Here is a 19,654-nt window from a genome sequence, read left to right on the forward strand (position 1 = left end):
TGTGCTGAGGTGCCCAAAATATATCAATGTAAGGTGTCTCTCCTTGATTTCTGTACATAGAAAAATGGATTTAATCCATACTAATATTCTACAGAGTTTTAGCACAGTGTCAGCAGGTTTCCATAGAAAGAACAAATGCTATCAAGCCAGCATTGTGTTTTTTCCAGGGAGAAAAAGAAGATAATATGAGTAATTCCGTTTAATTCATTCTAGCAGAACAGATCCATAAACGTCTCAGATACACGCAGTAAAGATGGAAGTCAAAAGTATTAGCAAAAATCAGTCTTACTCTTCCATGTTTCAGTTTGGGAAATATATTCCTGACTCAGTTCTACTAGTTCATACATGACAATTTAAAAATAAATTAGGCAGTGTTTATTCAGTTTACCTGGTCACCAGAACAATAAATCTATTTTCCAAAATATAATTTATTTTTTCCAATTATTCTAGAATTTGTTCATTTTTGTATGTCCTAAAGAAATTATTACAGAAATCAGAGCAATCAATGGGAAATTTTGTACTGATCTTAGTTGACTCTAGGTGTGGACAAAAACCAGAGCCAACAGATCATCTATGAGGGGTGCAACTTTTGAATTTTCACTGTATTTGAGCTGCCTATGTATTTCTACCGAAGCTTTCTACAGGTGAATTCTGTTGGTATCTCCTACAGGATTAAGCTATAAGACACCAGTCCACAAATATCCTAAGAATGTTATGTTTTTCTCAAGCTCTTCATTTAACACAAAAAATGTTATTAAAGGAATAACTTACCTTCTTTTTAAGGCAACTTGTCCACCTTCCCACTCCACCACAGCAATATGAAAGCATGTGAAAGCTAAACTGCATTGCAGTTTTAATTTCATACCCTTGTATGTTTCACATGCACAATAGTTAATGCGCTCACATAGGCATATATGCAGTTTGAGTGGCTGATGACAATGCTCTTCAATTTGAACATTCAAATCCTTTTTTTTTTTTCTCACTAAAGAAGGAAAACTCACTCTTTGATTTGTGTGTCTTCAAATTCAGGACTGATTTAAAATATGGCCATGCTAGTTGTTGAATTTATGAATACCCATTCTTCTTGTAAATGGTATCCCCTGCAGGAATAAAGAAACAACTGGAGAAATATTACTATCCAAACTCTGTACAGGTCCAAGTTATGTAAAAATTTTGCCTCAGATTTTCCATAGAAGTAAAAGGAAGAAATTATGAACACCAGCTGATGTGCCTGTAGTGCTGTTTAAACCAATTATTTATCAGTTGTTACCTATAACCTCTAATGATCTTTAGGCAGGTAGTAAGAAATGAAAAAGTTAGAACCCTTTTGTACACAGTCTTTAAAGAAACACAGGCAGGAGAAATTTAATAATTATATAGTTCTAAAACAATTTGGACAAAAGCTCTTAGCAGCTACAAAAGTAGCAGGACAGTTATGTTTTAGAAAATAAGAGAAAAAAAAAGTTGCAAACTATTCAGAACCTAGAAGCACCAATATATAAATGTTTGTAAGACTGACAGTTGTGATAATGATCTCAATTCTCAACACTTTTGCAATAGGAATTATGCAGAATCAGTCTTCACAAGAGCCTGAGGGAGAAAATCCAAGTGAGTTCTGATGCCACTAAAAATGAGAAGTCAGTGAGAGCAGAGAGTAAATTACTGCATATAACAATACTATCTATCTTAAAAATAAAACTTAAGAATGGTAAGCAGCATCCAACAGTGGAAAGAAGAAGGGAAACTTTGGAAGTATTATTCTCTGCAAGCAGTAATGCACAAACAGCAAGAGTCTTCAAGTCTTTAAGGAAGCAAAATTTAAAAGAACCTCTAAAATAAGTTTACCAATAGAGCTTAATTAAAGGATGATTTATATTTTACTGTAAAATACATATTTTCTCAGTGGACCACTAGTTTCAGTTGTTTCACAAACTACTGTATAACCAGTCATTACACGCTGACATTCATTTTGCATTTTCCTTGGATTTCCAGTTGAGCTCATAATAGGTAATAACCTCCCATCCATAAAGACTTTGTTTTGATTTCTCATTTTACTTCAAGTGCATAACAACAAGATTTTCCTTGCTGAAAGGCAAGTTGCTGCAGAATAAAAAGTAAAAACTATTTGGGAGAACTTGTAACAACTAAAACATCTTGAGCACTGATGCACTGTGTCAAAACGACACTGAATCTTTATTAATATTTCTATGCCCATTCATTTCCTATTCTCATCAAATGTACAGGAGCTGAAAATATGTTAGGGACAAATTGTAACAGGTTTTTTGTTGTTTGTTTTTTTTTGTTTGTTTTTTTTTGTTTTTTTTACTTGAATAGAAATGGATTTGTACTGGTTACAGAAATAAAAACACGCCATACCTGAAAAGTAAAATCCACAACAGTATTATTACATGTAAGATTAGCTGCATTAGATTATAAATAAGTCTTCTCAACATTTTAGGCATTAGGACACTGAGAGCTAGCATTTTATTCATAATAGTGAAGACTGAAGCTGTAAACAATGCTGTTTTCAGTAGTGAATTACTGTGATAAAATGGCAGATGAACAGTGCCAAGTGCAATGTAATACACCTGGGAAAGGTGACCATACTACAGCTATACTATGCCTAATCATTAGTTCTTAATTGGCCATTAGTACACAGGAAAGGGTTCTCAGACTCACCATGAACAGTATGAAGCAAATTACAGTGCTTACTAGTGGTGTACAGTTCCAGTGAAATACAAGCAGGGATTAGACAGACTACAACTTTTTGGCTTGGAAAAGATAAAATGGGTGTATGATTGCCATAAAAGTCTATAGAAATCATAAATCATTTTCAGAGGCTTAGATGGAGTAGGTTTTGTATCTCATAATGATTTTGTATAATGAAGGAAATACATGGTGTCCAGTGAAATAATTTGGGAGCACATTTATAATAGTGTCCTTTTTCACGCTGTGCAGAATTAAATTGTGCCGCACATTGGCACAGGCCAGAAGTTAACCATTTTGAAACAAAGCTGGAGAGCTCACAGATACAACCATTGTTGACTATTAAGCTTGCAGCTTTTGTTTTCCTACTTCTTTCACCTCATTACCTCTAGCTTGAACACTGTGATCTGCATCCCTACTTCCTATGTGTGAATATAATACAGCTCCAACATATTTACTTCCTTGTCAGTTTGTCTCTGCTTTAACAGAGGCTGCACAAAGATAATTGCCACAATCACTCATGAAGACCAGAAACATCTAAACAGTCAAGAATGTTCCCTCAATCAAGAATGTTTCTAAGGGTGCATTTTGGGGACACAGGAACACTACTGGGAGTACTTGCACACCAGCATGAGTAACGCTTATCATCCTTTCATCGGAGTTATAAAATCTGACAGACACAAATTACTTCCTGAATCGCTGCATCAGCTGCTCAGATCATTGCAGAAGGACCCACTGCAAGCTAAGTCCTTTATGCATAAGCAGAAGGTTTTCAGCTCTCATAAGACTGTAATGCAATCATCAGGCCCTCTATCCTTGTTTTCACTCCTTATTTTTCTTTGTCTGTGCATTGATAATGGGCAGTTCTTGATCTTTTAATGTACTATTTTGATTAAATTCTTAAATGTAATTTCTGGATCTGCTATATGCCTCTCTCCAAACATATCTATGTGTCATAAATTTCTGTAAGATAGGATGATCTTTACTGGAGGCAGTTATTGCCTTTTGATGGCACTGTTGGATGTCCTACCTGAATTCTGAGCAACTGCAAACTAGGGATATCACTATGCACCACAGGAACTACAAGCCAGTCTTAGGTCTGGCTTCATGGTCAAATAAAGTATTTGATTGTCTGGAAGATAGGGATGACCACTCTGCTAGCTGTTCATCATCCACTGGTGTTGGAGGGTGAAGAGGAAATACAGAGAAACTCAGCAGAAGTTTCTAACTGATTTGTTCAAATTAAAGATACAAGTAAGAGACAGCAACATCTGGTATTTGAGCCTCATGATAATATCATGGAGCAAATTCTGTGTCCTCTGCAATTCCTTCCACCCATGTGCTCCTGTTAGTGTATTATTATTTTTTTAATTTATTTACCTTTCCTTTATTGTTTCAATGTGTATATTCTGCAGCATCCAATTCAGCCCTTGAGAAATGAAAGCAACAGAACATAAACAGTACTGTTGCATATGGAATGAAGATCATCACAAAAGATGTCACTGCCAAGTATTTAAGAACTTGCTTTGTTGCTAGGAATATCTAACCCCAACCCTGGGAGTGTTCAAGGCACATTTGGATGTTGTATTGAGGGACATGGTTTAGTGGGAGCTATTGGTAATAGGTGAATGGTTGGACTGGATGATCTTTTAGGTCTTTTCCAACCTTGGTGATTCTGAGTTTCTTTGATTCTGTAATCTTTCCAGTTGTCTCATAGTTCCTTTTCGTAGCTAATTACTTCTTGCAGATCTGTGAAACACAGTGTGATACTTTTTCCCAATTCATCTGTTGCAATATTGTCACCAGATGTGCCTGAGGCAGGCATGAACAGAGCAAAATGTTTGCTGAAACATGGAGTCCCCTTACAGAATTGTCAGCCTGTTTTAACTGGGTGGAAGGTCTTGTGATGTCAGCATTTCAGACTGAAACAGACTGATCCAGTTTTCTTCATGTCAGTCAATCCAGTGTGCAACTGATTGTTGTTGCACTGCTGAAGCTTTCTGCAGAACTCATGCATCATCCCATCAGTCCCAGAAATCACTGTTTTGTTTGGTTTGGCATGGTTTAGTTTGGTTTGGTTTGATTAGTTGGTTTGATTTTGGTAATGGTTAATTCTCTCTGATCTTGCTCAGGTTTGACTGAATACAGTGAGATCACTGATACATAGCACAGCAACGTCAATTGTGTTCACCTTAAAGCTGCCTGATTCTGGAAGGTAGCAAGTACCATTTGAATTCCAGAAGTGGAGAGAAAGAAAATCTTGTGGACCACTGATTGTTCTCATAGCTAGCTAGCTTATCTCTGAGTTTCCCAGGCCAGCAGTGGTGGTACATTTAGCTTTTCTCATCTCAGCAGAGAGTTTGTCAGTGCAAGACATAGTCCTGCCCTCTGAAAGGAAGACATGTAGAATTCATGCAAGCATGGGTTCCTCCAAGTTTGGTGCATGCATTGGAACGGGGAAGACTTGTATTTAACTCTCAGTTACTTCTGTTGAGAAAACACTTGTATTTTGCAAAACAGTAAGAGAAGCTGCTGGGAATGTAAACTCTTAAATCTTGATTACTCAGCAAATCAGATGAAAATGTCCCATGTATTTCTTCTGTCGATATTTTCTTGAAGAGATCTTCTACTCCACAGGAGTCTATCAAAAGCAGCTGTACAAATGATGGCCTGAAAAGAGAAGTAAAAACTATTTGGACACAGAAAGATTAGTGCAAAAAAAAAAACCCCACTGTTTCATTATTTATGTTGCCATATGGGAAGCTAGAAGATAAAATCCCTTACAGTTTTGAACAATTGAATAGCAATTCAATTTTAATTCTGAATAAGAAACATAGGAATAAAGAAAACTGCAGAGCATTCAACTCCAGTGCCTCTAGAAGCATTCAGATCTTAATGTCATTTTTAAAAACTCATGTTTTATAGAAGTGGAATATCTAAGCAAATTAACTCTAGATGTAAAGAAAAACTCAAAAGTATACTCTGACTATATTTCAAAAACTCAGCACTCAGGCAACAAAAGTACTTGATTTACAAAATATCCATTTTTAAGTTATTCCAGTATTTGGAGAGCATGAGTTGTAACTCCTATGTAGTTAAGAGCTGGTAATTGTAGTATAGTTCTTTAGTCAGTATTAATGCACACTGCTTCATTTGAATGACTTCATAGATCTTAAGCTGTGAGTTTGCCTCAGATCAGCGTGTTTTCAGGATCAGATTTTCAGTAATCCAGAATTAAACAAAATTTTCATTTCTTCAGATAACTGCACCTTTTTGTCTTCAGATAGTTGTGCCAATAGCTCTTCACTAGTGGTTGGTAAGGAAAAGGAGAACTACAGCGTAGTACTGTAAGTACTGCATTTGCACTAGAATTAATATACTCCCTCCATAAACAGCTCTCAGTACTCGTATGCTAAGCTAAATTCTTACTTTATTCTGACATTCACCACCCACTTCTAACTTAGATTTGAATATTTGATAGTATCAGAGATTCTTCAGTGAAAATAGCTCCTTTTTAGAGCTAGAGACACAATAGATTTTGGTCAAGAGTTCACTTAATGAATGGCTGCTTCATCAGTGAATACATTCTTGCATTGAAAATCAGCCTTGTCCTATATTTACAATCACAGTACATCTTTACTCTCTAAATCTAGTAAAAATAAATAAATAAATAAATAAATTAATAAAAATAAAAATAAAAAGCTCAAGAATGTTAGCTTATTAAACTTGCTAATGTCTGTCTCAGAACTAATGAACCTGTGCAAAGAACCTGCATCCGTAAAAAAAAATAGAGCTTTCAAATTCAAGATAGGATGTTTAGTAGCTCCTTAAAAGTAAACAGGATTCTCTTCTGTACAGTAGGTCATCACTGTCCAAAAATAACAGTAATCTAAAAAATAATAATAAAAAAAACCCTGCTCTTTCATCTGTTTAGTTTTAAAACAGATGATATTTTCTTTGGTACCCCAGACCTCTCATATAAATTCATATCCTCAGTTCTGCCTGCAAACAGATGATACCCAGATGGCAACTGTACAGCACTCAAATCAGGGAAGCCAGAACCCATTTGCAGCCCTACATGCAGCACTATAAGATCCCCAAAAAGAGATGAATAATATTATTAAAAAGTACTCCTTGCTACTGTCAGGCATTTCAGAAGAAGTCTGCACTTCTTTCCATTACCTCCTACAAGTCTGTAAGGTGGGGAAAGACAAAGCAAAATATGTACAGCTTGGATGATGCAAGGCTGTAACTGAATCAGTGACCCAGAGTTCAAGAGGTCACCGAAACAAAGGAGAGAAGAGAAGGAAAACAAAAGCCTGTTCACATGAAACTCCAACCCCACACTTTCATAACAAGTTCTCAGAACAGCCTTAACATCATTACTGAACTATGAAAAAAAAGTCCTAAGTGTAAAGGCAATTCGAAGCATAATGACTTGTTGCAGAGAAAGTAAAGACTTCTCAGTATGCACATGGCATATTACCAGATTCACAATTCACAAATAAAATACTAGTTTTCTCTTATGTTCTTCTGTCTTTTACCCATTGAATTCTTGTTGTAGATATAAATTAAATCATCAGTTGCTATAGTCCTATAGTCTGTGAAAAGAAAGGTCAAGTGCTATGATCTCATGAATTAAGTAGGTAAAACTGCAGCAAATAAATGAACCAGTAGCTTGAAAGTAAACTGGAAATTTATCACTTTGGAGTTGGACACAGATGAACAAAGTGATGCTATTTCTTTGGTAAAATTTGTTAAAAATAAGACATTGTACCTTAATTATTAAGAAACAGGGGTAAACAGCAGCCACTGCAACAACAAAAATATGCAGGATTTAATGAGTGGGCAGTTGCTGCAGTAACCTCAGATTACTCCAAAATATCAAGTCTTGTTCATGTAACTACAGGCAACATCACACTGTTCTTTTCAGAGTTACCTTAATATTGCTGAATTAGCAAAGAGAGGTACCTCAGGGTATTAAAAATTGTGCTGAAATAAAATACAAGGAGAAACCCAATGGCCAGGTTGTTACCATATGCATTAGAAACTCACTGCCAATAGTTCAAATCTCAGTTGAGTACCATCCAACCAAGGAAAACTTCTTTCTGAATCATGGCTGCTGCATGAACTTAACCATTTTCAGACCCCAGAGGACAATCACTCAAATAAAAGAAAGACACTACTACTGCAATGGAGTATATTATTGAATATTTTAGTAAAGAGGACAAAGGTTTGCTGCCCGACAAAACTGGATCACATCTTGAGTGAGGAGATGATGCCTCTAGCATCAAGCTATTACAAATTACAAATTGGTACAATCCCATACACCAAATCCGGTGTCATTTTGTACACAAACACATATATATTTAAGATCTTGCTCTTCACTCACTAGAATTATATTCATTTCATTTTTTAGCAATTCAGCAGAGGTGTCTCTTCAGATATCTATTATATACTGAAGATAGAAAAGCAAGTGCATTTTTATGTTATACTGCAACACTAACTACTGTTCCTTTAGGTATATCTTCAGTCTCGTATCTCTGTGCTGAAGTATGTCATGCTATTTTTCTCAGTAGCAGCTAAAGTTGATCAGGAGGGTATTAGTAACAGTAAATTGTTTACAGTTTCATCATTTGGAATGCACCAACAGTACATTTGTGGGATATTGCTTAATAAGTTCTGCACATAATAAAAACTTGTCTTTGAAGGGCTCCAGGTGCAGTTTGCCAAAACTCAGACCTGCATTTTAGCAGATTAAAAGCTTCCACATGTACTTTAAGATACTGCTTTTATGGTTCACTAAGTAATGTGCTTAGCATCATTCAGAAGGGGAAGGCATCATTTTAAGTGGCATTTTGCCAGGACACATTACAGTTTGTAGTTAAAGTAAATACTTTTTGGCAACATGCTCAGAGTAAGTGAGAAGTGGTATTTTCATCCTCGGGGAACAGAGTAGAGGTCTGTTACTATAAAGGTAGTTACTGATGTATGTACTTTAGTCTTGTAACAACATGTCCTGGGTTTGAGGTACTTTAATGACTTTTGGATTATCAGCTGCCACAATGAACCTTTTCTGACCAATCTGACATAATTTATCATATTACATTATGTTTTTCCTTAAACAAATTTTATGTGCTTATTGTTTCACTCATGATACAGAAAATGAGCAGCTGCATGACCAATGGAAGAATCCCATTTCCAGGGAAGTTTGATCCAAATGTCTGGACGTGAGATTATGTCTTTTTCGAATTGCACTGTGCAGGTAGTAGCAGTGTTTTGTTACCAAAAAAATGTGAGCTGCTATTTTCTGTGTTCCTGAGTCTCTGATTCTTGGCTTAAATACAGTCAGTCCTTTGTACTGTGTTATTACAATGAGGTAACCAAAGAAAGAGAGTCTTGGTTTGAGACTGTCAGCTGTTACTAATCACCGCTCCATGGCTTGCTGTGAATCCCTGCTTGCTTCTCCCTCCTGCTCTGCTTAGCACACATAAAGAAGATAAATTACTCCCTAGTTTCCCTTCAAAAAGCATATTGTTTGGCACATTCCAATACTGTGAGCAAAAGATGGAATAAAGTGAAGAGTTAAATGGGTATCTAAACAGGCCCACAGCAGGCTTCTTCTCAAGCAGATGTGAGCTTCAGGAAATGTCCTTCTCCAAACACATCCTGCTATCTTGTAACCCCAGACAGTAAATCAATGACATTCTTCAGGACAGCACAACATACCCCTGCAAGAGGTTTTCTTCACTAATACATATATCACTGATGTACAATAAATGCAGTATTTAAGTGCTATTTACATATTTTATTTTAGTGGAGTCTGCAATACATTGATGTCTACATGTCATTTAGCAACAACCACAGTCTTGAGAGGCTTCTTGATTTCTCTGCCTTCAATGACTGGAACTGTCAGGAGACTTTTAAAGGAGGAAAATGAAGTGCTTTGTGTATTATTTGTAAAAAAAGTCTGTGAAAGCCACCTCAGTAAGAGCAGAGAAAGACTGGTATAACCTACCATGAAAACAGCTAAAGAAAAAATAGCAGCTGATCTGAACTTCAGTCTACATAAAGTTCTGACCAAGACATTACAGTGTATTTGCTAGCTGTATCAGAGTACTATGCTTGATGCCCCAGGAAATAGTTTTCACCAATGACATTTTACTGTCATTTTTGCAAAAAAAGCAAGATGATAATTTAACTAGATGCACTGAAATTGAACAGAGTGTCATACTGTTAAAATGGATTTATTACACAGAAGGAGCAGTATCAGCAATGAATGACAATAAAAATGGTCTTTCATTACTGATGGTTAAATAAATGAAAGGTAAAAATCACTGCAGAGCTACTGGAGTTTACTTGGGCCTCTAACGTGCACAGCAAATGATGTTCTAAAAGTATTCTTGTTGTGGTTTCACACGCATACTCCTGCTAATGATGTAACTATGGTTGGAAGAGCAAGGAGGATGAAGGCCAATAAACCATGATCAGTTAATAACTATTTTCCCTTAGCAAGACTTAGAAAGGTAAGGAGGAAATACACTTGCAGCTAGTAACACACTGTACTTGCTAGAATATTCTTATACTGTCTCTGTCAAGAAGCATCGGACCAACAGGAAAATGATGTTTGGTTTGCATCACTATGTTGTTGCCTGTGCAAAACCTTCCAGAATCATGAGGAGTGATTCAGCATCAGTGGTCACCGATTGGTATCCAGTGCCCACACTCAGATATAATTCAAAGCAAATGTTGTGTGAATACGAGGAATAAGTATGCATGACGTAGTTAGGTTTGCATCGTCTGCAACATTTCTCCTTGCTGTGGTGATGAAAAATCCACAGAAAAAGGTACGCTGCTTTATGTAAGTGCTATGTGGACTCTTATACATGCTTTCAAGACCCACCTTCCTGTTAAGGTCTGTGATTTCTCTGATTCATGCAGTGGTATTTCTTATTAAATGTAGCAAGAATATCTTTATATCTTCAGAATGGCTTATTTTGATGTTGATTTTTTGTTAGTCTGTACTATCTCAAGTAGCCCAGGCTCTCCAGAGTACTCTTTAGCCCAGGTGTTCTTTTCCACACCTTTGTTTGCTCATCCTTGTCCAGCTGGTGCCTGCTGTGTTCTGCAAAGTGGTGAGAGCAGAGCTGGCTGAAAGATAATCAGGGTAAAGCTAGAAACTCTGAGTGTGCTTCAGCAGCACTGCTTCTACACAGCAAAGGATGCATTCTAATAGTACAGCCAACCCAAAGCAAAGGAAAACTGCTGCCAAATAGGCTGTCTGTCTTCCCCCAGACATGCCCTCCTTCTCCTTCCTTTGTACCAGGTCTGGTGCTTGTTTGATACCATCCTGAGATGATTCAGAACAACAAGTAGACAGAAAAACTAATTCTACAAAAAACAAAATAAATAGCATTCTGGTGGCAAGGAATGGGTCTGGACTACAAAGCTCTGGGGCATGTTTGATCCATCAGGAGCCCCTCTTTGCCACTTAATTGGCTCATTAACTTGCATTACTACATCCCAGCCATGGTTTTCTTTATTCATTTTGGCTTAATCACAGTCACGTAACTTTGGATCAAACATAATTACTGATTTTCCTGAGAGCTTTGTCAAATCGTCTTAGTGGACAAGGCCAAAATACTAAAAAAATACGATTTTGCTATTTCAGTTTCCATAATTGAGATTTGGGGGCAGCTTGTTCTCCCGGTTCTTGTAAAAAGGGCAGACATAGGTGTATTTCAGACTTGAATTTTATGTGTCTTCAGGAAGTTATTAGTTGTACTAATTAAATACTAATTTACCATTACTTATAATTCTTTGAAAATATTACTTTTTTTTTTTCTTTTTTCTTTTTTTTTTTTCCAGTTTTACTTTCTTACCAGAAGAAATAACCTGGAGCTTGGACTATCATAGGGCCTGATCTTGCATAGACTCAGCTGTCAAAGCTTTCAATATTGACGTTCCTGTTCTGGGAACACTTGGTAGCTATCAGAATAAAGCTTCAAAATTAATCATGTTAATTAAAGTCAGGCAATATACTGTCTTTACCTAACTAATGCTTCTCCTTAGAATTCTTCTGTCAGGATATTTCACCATGAGCTTGCACAGCCTTTTTCTTGTTCACAAATCCTCATCAACATACACAAAAGGGATTGTTCTCATGGTCTCACACTGAGAGTTTACTCATCTCTTAGTGCTTAGTGGATGTAGGGGGTCGGGAATAGTCCTTTTAAGACTGCTTCATTAGGAAAGTGAAAGACAACCTAACAGAAGCAAAATTAGGACAACACTCCTGAATCAACAGTTGCCATTATTGCTGTTCCACCATAAGAGTCTTTAACAAGCAACTGCAATTTCCTAATGAAGAGAATCTAAAAAATAAACAGGAAAATAATTAACAGTGAAAAGATGTTCTGTTCATAATGTTCTGTTTTTAAAAACTCAGTTTGAAACTTGAAAAGGAAATTTATATAAAAATCTACATTACCAAGAAAGTGCTACTAATTCAGTTCTAATTATTGTTATTGAGAAAAAAATATGAAGCAATCTTAGAAATCTCCCTTTTTTATTTGGCATAGTGAATATTTATGAGGACCGGACAGCACAGTTTGCTGTAAACTTTCAGTTAGAGTTAATTATCTTACATATTTAAAATCTTTATCATAGTGAGTGACAAATATCTTTAAAGTAACCAAAATTTAAATCTATTTTGGGCAACATGATTGATTCTATTATACAAAACAAAAGAATCATAGTGTAGGAAAGCAAATACATAAAATCTATTTCTTTCCAAAAGTTTTACAGGACAACAAAAGACTTTCAGAAACGGAGACTTTTCATGTGATAGATGTTCACCTTATTTTTCTTTTTTCAGACTACAGTTATACAGATGCATAGAAGTGTACATCTTGCTTGCTCTGACAAATGCTAAAATCACTGAAGGATTTAGGGTCACTCCTATACAGTGACTGTTTTTTTAGGAGAAGCAAAATGGATCTTCTTAGCTGCTCAGGTCTTCAGTGGTGCACTGCCTACTCTTGGAATATTCTGGGATCTGTGTGTGTAAAGAAAAGTATCCCATTTAAAAACTGTTAGTTTGGGCCTTGTTTCAACAAATAGTCTTTGTTAATAATTAACATTAGGAACAAATTTAAGTTCAAATGTTTTTTGCTGATTGGGGATTTACATGCAGAAATAGGACCTCATTCATACAAGCTGCTGACCAGTTATCAGGAAGGTGAATACGTACACTCTTTGCTAAACAAGACAGAACAATACCAAGCCCAAAACAACAGTAAAAACCACCACCAAACAACCGCCAAACAGCAACAACAAAACAAACCAGGTAGAAACTTTAAGGTACTGTGATGGGAAAAATAGGTCTGGGCTTAAATCTCAGACTTACATAGCACAGAACTTACGTTATTAGGGTTACAGTTAGGGTTGCAGCAGTTATTGGGAGGAAGCATTCTGAAGTTGGAATTTTTAGCACAGGCTCTGATTTTTGGCTTTTAGAACAATTCCTTGGATTTTTTTTTTCAGTAAGCAGTTCCAAAGTAACTGATTTAATTATTATCTCTAGAGAACATGATCAGTGTGTTTTATCTTTGATCTTCCCGCGGGGTACAGCATATTGACTGTGTTAATGTGCCCTAGTAAAGTACGGGACTACAGATAGACTATGTACAGTTTGTTTGCAATGTAAAGAAAACTGATATCAATTGAAGCATCTCCAGATCTGTACATTTTAGAATTCTTTTTAATTTAGACTCACAAGTATATTAAAAATAGACTGAAAGAAAAGTAGTAGTTATAGAGTAGCTATTCAAGAAAAATTCTCCATGATCGGCTCATGCTAATTTGGAGAGCCATGATTAAGTTAGGCAAACAATAAGGGCAGTCAGATTAACAACTCAAAATTTAACAAATTGCATTAACTAGATTTTTTTCCCCTTTTTTCTCCACTGTTTTTCTCTTTTTCTTTCTTCTGCAGTTACCCTACTTTCTTGGTTTCACTGAGTTCCCTACATCCTAAAATATTGTCTTTTCTTCTCTAATACCTTTGTTAAAGAACAGCGCAGTGCTTTGCTTTTTGTCCTGACGCTCTGTAACATGTTTTTATTTCACTCACAGTGTGACTGATTTGCCCCTTATTTCTCAAGAGAGGAAAAAAGTGGGGGAAGAGAGAGGACAGGCAGGGGTTTGGGTTTGTTTGCAGTTCTACAGACATATGCCAGCCCCCTTCTTTCTTGCCCTCCCTTCATCTCCACCAACACTTAAAAAATTGTTCCAATTCACACTGTGCGCGCGCACACGCTAGGAGGAATTACGAGCGCAGTGCTTGAGGTTGCCCTGACAACTTCAAGGCATCCCTGTGCGTGGGGACCAGCAGCCCAGCGGAGTTTCCCAGGCCCCTTGGGGAAGAGGAAGGAGGGAAAGAGAGGAGGCTGCAGGGTGAGGGAGCCAGAAGCTGTGGGGAGGGGGAGTAGAAGCAGGATGAAAGGGGCACATACATCTCCAGTGGCACAATGGGAGTTTTTCTGGCTGGCTATGAAAGGACACACTGAGGATACAATGGTCTGTGACACATGAAAGCTTTGGAGCAAACTTTATTGCTTCTCCATTAAGAACCCTTCCAGAAACCCATTCAGCTCTAAGAAATCTTGTCAACATCTTAAAATATAAAGAAAACAAAAACCTTCATTTTCCCATGTTCCAAAACAGATTTTCAATATTTTTTTAGATGTCTTCTTGTTTGTGTCCTAGAAGCTTTTGAAGCTTTAGCACTGGCAGGTACTGGGTGTTCCTCTTCAGGTTCCCATTAACCCCAGTCTGAGGGAAACCTGCCCAGCAGAACCCTAGTAAGGGTTCTCTGAGGCAAGAGCTTGCTTCCTCCTTATATAGCTTTTGTTCACACGTGCGCCTGCTATCCCTCTACAGTGAATGCTTCCTGCTGTACATGCCATCAGCAGTTATTGCCCAAGAAGAGAGGAATTACTGTCCCCTACTTTCAAGCTGAGAGGTCATTTATATGATAAGCGACAGCAGAAATGAGACTAAGCAACTTAAAATAAGGGGCCATGTAGTCACAGCCAGAGTGCATAGTAGGAAGCCAAGCTGGAAAGCAGCTTACAAAGGAAAAAGCATGACTCTTGCTCCCTGACATATCAGGTACACATGGTTCACCACTTGATCCCAGAATGTGCCCAAGAAAGAAAGAGGATCACAAGCTCTAATCCTTCAACACAGCACTCTTCAGTGGTAAGATGTGACCTACATTGACTCCTAGCGATTTTTGGAGTGTAGGAGACTTAGTGTAGTATCCAGTGTGGAATACAAAGATTAGAACTGGTTAAAGCAGTAGGCTTTGGGAACCCTGCAGGCTGACAGTGCTCAGCACCTGGTCTTGAATCTACTATTTGGCAAAAGCAGGATTCTGAAAACTGATTAATTTAACATCTGAGCATTTCCAAATCTTCTTACCAAACTATATAAATTTTTTGTTTGTTTGTTTAAGATATAGTCCAACTTTAAAGCTGATCTTGGCTAAACAGAATGGATATAGAGTCCATTGCTGATTCCTTAAAGATTCCTTAAAGTAAAAATGTAGAATAGTAATTTAAACATGTAAAAATAGAGTTGGCTGAACTAGTATGTATGCATTAGTTTTAAACTGCACTTATTTTCAAGATAGCCAGTGATACTTTAAAAATAAATTTCCCAACAAATGCTGACATAAACACTGTGCAGCTTAGTAGCAGAAAGACTGAAAGATTCTAGCAATTATTAACTGTATTATTTGATTGTTATTAACTGGTTAATTATACCTGCATTTTCTTGCATTTGCATTATTTTGGGGACAGCAAACCTCCATCCACCCATCCACAAGTCTAGCCTGTTCACAAATACAAGAGGACTATCTCTTGTCAGCATTTGCCATTTTCCTCACCAAATTTCAAAACTTACAAATGTAAGCTTACCACAGAGAGTATCATCCAGTTTTGCTGATGGGGAAGCTGGGCAGAGAAATAAAGGACTGAGGGCTTCAGATACTGGATTTCTGTTTTCAGTTTCTTACTGTGTTTGTAACATTTCACTCTTCTACTAGAATGTCAATGAGAGATATACATCAAGTAATTGTGGGTGCAAATCATTTTGTCGATATGAATCTTACTGGGTGTAATGGCTACTACTATTACAAGACAAGCCCTGTCTGAAATGAAAGGGAATGAAGTATGTGATTGGTTTTATAGTTTGAAGATTTGATCAGAGCCTACAATGCAGCCTTGATTTCATTTATACTGGTGACTCTCTGTAACTCTAGTAGCATTTATTTCCTTTAAAAGATGTAGAGAAGTATAATATATCTAATGATGTTGTGAGAAAATGTTTGGTTTTTCCAGTTCATGACTTTGGTTTCATGTTTCTGTACTATTTATATTCAAACAGTCCTTTTGTCTTTTTAAATGTTTTCTCCTCTTATATAGGTAACTGTAGGTAATTGTATTCTAAATGTTCAAAAATGACACCTAATTCTGCACATGGACAGTCAGCAAAGTTTTAATCGTATAGTGACTTATAGGAGTATGTTGCAGAAGATTTTTTCATAATGTCTTTCTTCATCCTGCAGTTTGAAAGCACTATTCCAACACGAAGCATTAGCACTTTTATGGAACAGGTGGTGTAACCATTCACATGGAGTTTGGGAAAGTTACTGACTACTTGAAATTGCAAAGAGAAAGTACTAAAGGACATTTTAGGGACAAAAATAGTACCTGCACCTGTTTGGAAAGAGCTTTTCCATTTCTGACAGTGTTCATGAGACACCCCTCAGATGTTGCGAGTACATTAGCTTAACAACCATAGTGCAACCCTGTTGGTGCAATCTGGAGAACAAATACTTCAGCAGATGTCACACTGAGCACCCTAGTATTCACTATAGATCAGACACATTAAGACCAGCCAAGAATTAGGATTAATGTCACAAGTTTTGAAAAGCTTATAAAGGACTCTAAATGCTTATTCATAAAATAGTGAGGATTTTCTGAAGCAAGCTAGCAGCATTCAATCTATTTTAAATTCCAGTGGCTTGGAACAGAGGTAAACTCAGGTCATTCACTAACAATTGAATAAAACTCATGTTAATTGTAGCAACATTTCTTGAGAGTACTGTTTTATTTCTTGCCATTAAAAGTTAGGTGCTAAATATTTGGTTCACTGGAATACAGGGAGTGCAATACTGGACTGGATCTTCTAGGTCTTTTCCAACCTTGGTGATTCCATGATTCTATACTGCTTCACACCAATAGTATTTACCTTCAACGGGTGCTAAGAAAGCACATAAAACTGTAACTCTTATGACAGAGAATGTGACTGCAAGCATTAGGGATGGGAGATGAAAACATTTGCAGTACAAGCTGCAAAAAAAGGCCAACTTACTTTGGATTGCTGTCTTTGTACTGGTCTACAAAACTCTTCCCACAAACCTATTTGCATTGTGCTGACTTTATAGTCATTACTCATGAGATGAATGTGTTTGTGCTTAAATTTACTAGGAATTGCTGCCCTGGACAGTAAAGCATCAGGAAAGATGGGAGTCAGAGCAGTAGTCTACTACATGAGTACTACGATCATTGCTGTACTGATTGGTATAATCATTGTGGTCATCATCCACCCCGGGAAAGGTACAAAAGAAAACATGCACAGAGAAGGCAAAATTGTGCAAGTGACTGCAGCAGATGCCTTTCTTGATTTAATCAGGTATGACTATGATATTGCATATTTTCTGTACCAATGACAACAGTGATATCTGGATTCTCAAGAGATGTATAGTGAATAAATTTAGGAAGTGACTGTATAAACTAGCTACATTTCTTTTAGCTATGCAATACCGAAATCTCTAACACTTACAATGCTACAACGCATAGTTTTATGTTCCAATCAGGTTGTTGCAAGGGAAGAAGCTGCTTTTGATATTAAAAAAAATATATAAAAATAAAAAAATAAAAAATAAATTAAAAAAAAAAGAATGAAAAAGGATTCTTTCACATACAAAATAAAGTTTTCTGTTCTGCTATCTGCATGGGTCTTTTCCCCTCCTTCCATAGAGCAATCCTTATTACCAAATTCCTCTGCTTTCTTTACTTCCAGCTTTCAACAATTTTCTCATTTCATTGAAGCCCTGATTTAGCTTTTCTTCAATGCCAATCTGGGTTCGTCTACTCAACCTTTTTAATTTGTATGGATGGGAAATAAATTCCAGGAACAGGCAAAATGAATGCTTGAAATAGAGGGCACAAATACAAAATTTTGTTTTCTCCTTGCTCAGAGACTCTGCGATACCTCTTTTCTAGAGTTAATATGTCATAGATGTATTCCAGGGAGTAGGGAAACTGAGGTTTTGAACTCAGGAGCTTTTCCACAGGTAAAGCCATCAAAATTTTGTGTTCCACTAACCCATTTGGAGAAGCCAGAGACATGGAGAAAGGCCTCCAAGAGTCATGCTGCCAGGAAGGGGGACTTCAGAAAGATCCATGAAGAGGTTTGCACTCAGATTCCTCAAGATTTATTCAGTTACGCTGCCTCTAATCCCCTCAGAAATATCACCATTTTGAAAAGGAAATAAACAAACCCCCATATGTAACAAGCATGCAAACACATATATTGTTATATGTGTCTGTGTTATTACTAATGAATGCTTCGCCTTTGGAAATATTTATTTTTTTAATCATAAGACACTAAATTGAGTTATGAAATCATTATTTACAAGGCTATGTGACTGCAAATGTTTTTGAGAAATAGAAATGCATTATTAATAATTTCTTTATTAATCTAGGTCCTGAAAAAATAAATAAATGTAAACTAAAAAGTTGGTACCAATACATAGAGCTTTGTTCATGTGATAAATTAGCTCATGTTCTGCTCAGTTGTGAGACCTGCTATACAATATTGGATCCAAAGATTATAACTGACATGATCTGTCCAACCCTACTGCATTTTGTCCTGATAAAGCTAAACAGACCAATTCTGTACACAAAGCTCTACTTGTTGTATTTATCTGTATGCATAAATACATATTCATCTGAGGGTTCCTTTGAAAATTACCTGGTCAACTATTTAATTGGCTGTGCCACTACTTAATATGTAACTAGAATCATAGTATTTCTCATATAATCTTCTTTCTTTTTCACAGAAACATGTTCCCTCCAAATTTGGTGGAAGCTTGCTTTAAACAGGTATGTTTTTTTCCAGCTCATATTAAATGTGAAGATACGAGGATATGAAAAGACTTTACATATTGGAAGATGCTAAAAAATGGAAAATGTGCATAGGTTAGAAACTGAGGCAAGTTTTGTGGATATCAGTAATAGACTCAAACAAGGGGACATTCCATTACCTGTGATAGGAATGCATGGGAATGTTCTTACTTCATTGCTTCCCAAATTCCTCCCTCATTAGCCTAGTCCTAACATAAACTATTCTACAGAGAAAACAATAGTAACTAGTTACATACCTCTTTTAAAAACAAGACATCACGGATCCAGTGAAATTTTTAATGCGTCTTGTCACAACTTAATTACTTCATACGGAACCCAGAAGCAATCTCTAACTGACAGATTACCAGTTGCTACGTTAGTAACCAAATGGGATGGAATGTGGAGGTAAAAAAAGCAAGAGTTTAAAGTAAAAGCTTTGAAAAGATGTACTGAATTACAGCAGGAGAGAAAAATAAACAGCGACATCTTCTTTAGTCACAGGTGTTTTGATGAACAACATTGCCACAAGAAACACACAGTAAAATTTATAAATTACAGAAAAGTGGAAATACTTTGTTTTGAGTTAATTAACAAATGACTAAGAAGGTGGTATGGCTTAGCACACGGTAAACCCAGAAAAAGTATAAGCATAATAATGAGTAAATTGGCCCTTGCAAACATTGACATGG

The 19,654-nt window shown here is 36.6% G+C and overlaps 1 protein-coding gene across 1 annotated transcript in view; it reads left to right on the forward strand.

Moving 5' to 3' along the window:
• SLC1A3 (solute carrier family 1 member 3) overlaps positions 1-19,654 on the forward strand; it is a 60,702-nt gene that overhangs the window by 25,689 nt on the left and 15,359 nt on the right. Inside the window, exons 4-5 of the mRNA XM_072358878.1 lie at positions 17,265-17,469; positions 18,902-18,944. Of these exons, the coding sequence (XP_072214979.1) occupies positions 17,265-17,469; positions 18,902-18,944 (248 nt within the window). The remainder of the gene's footprint in view (positions 1-17,264; positions 17,470-18,901; positions 18,945-19,654) is intronic.

The sequence above is a fragment of the Excalfactoria chinensis genome, chromosome Z (assembly GCF_039878825.1).
Source record: "Excalfactoria chinensis isolate bCotChi1 chromosome Z, bCotChi1.hap2, whole genome shotgun sequence".
Lineage (NCBI taxonomy): Eukaryota > Metazoa > Chordata > Aves > Galliformes > Phasianidae > Excalfactoria > Excalfactoria chinensis.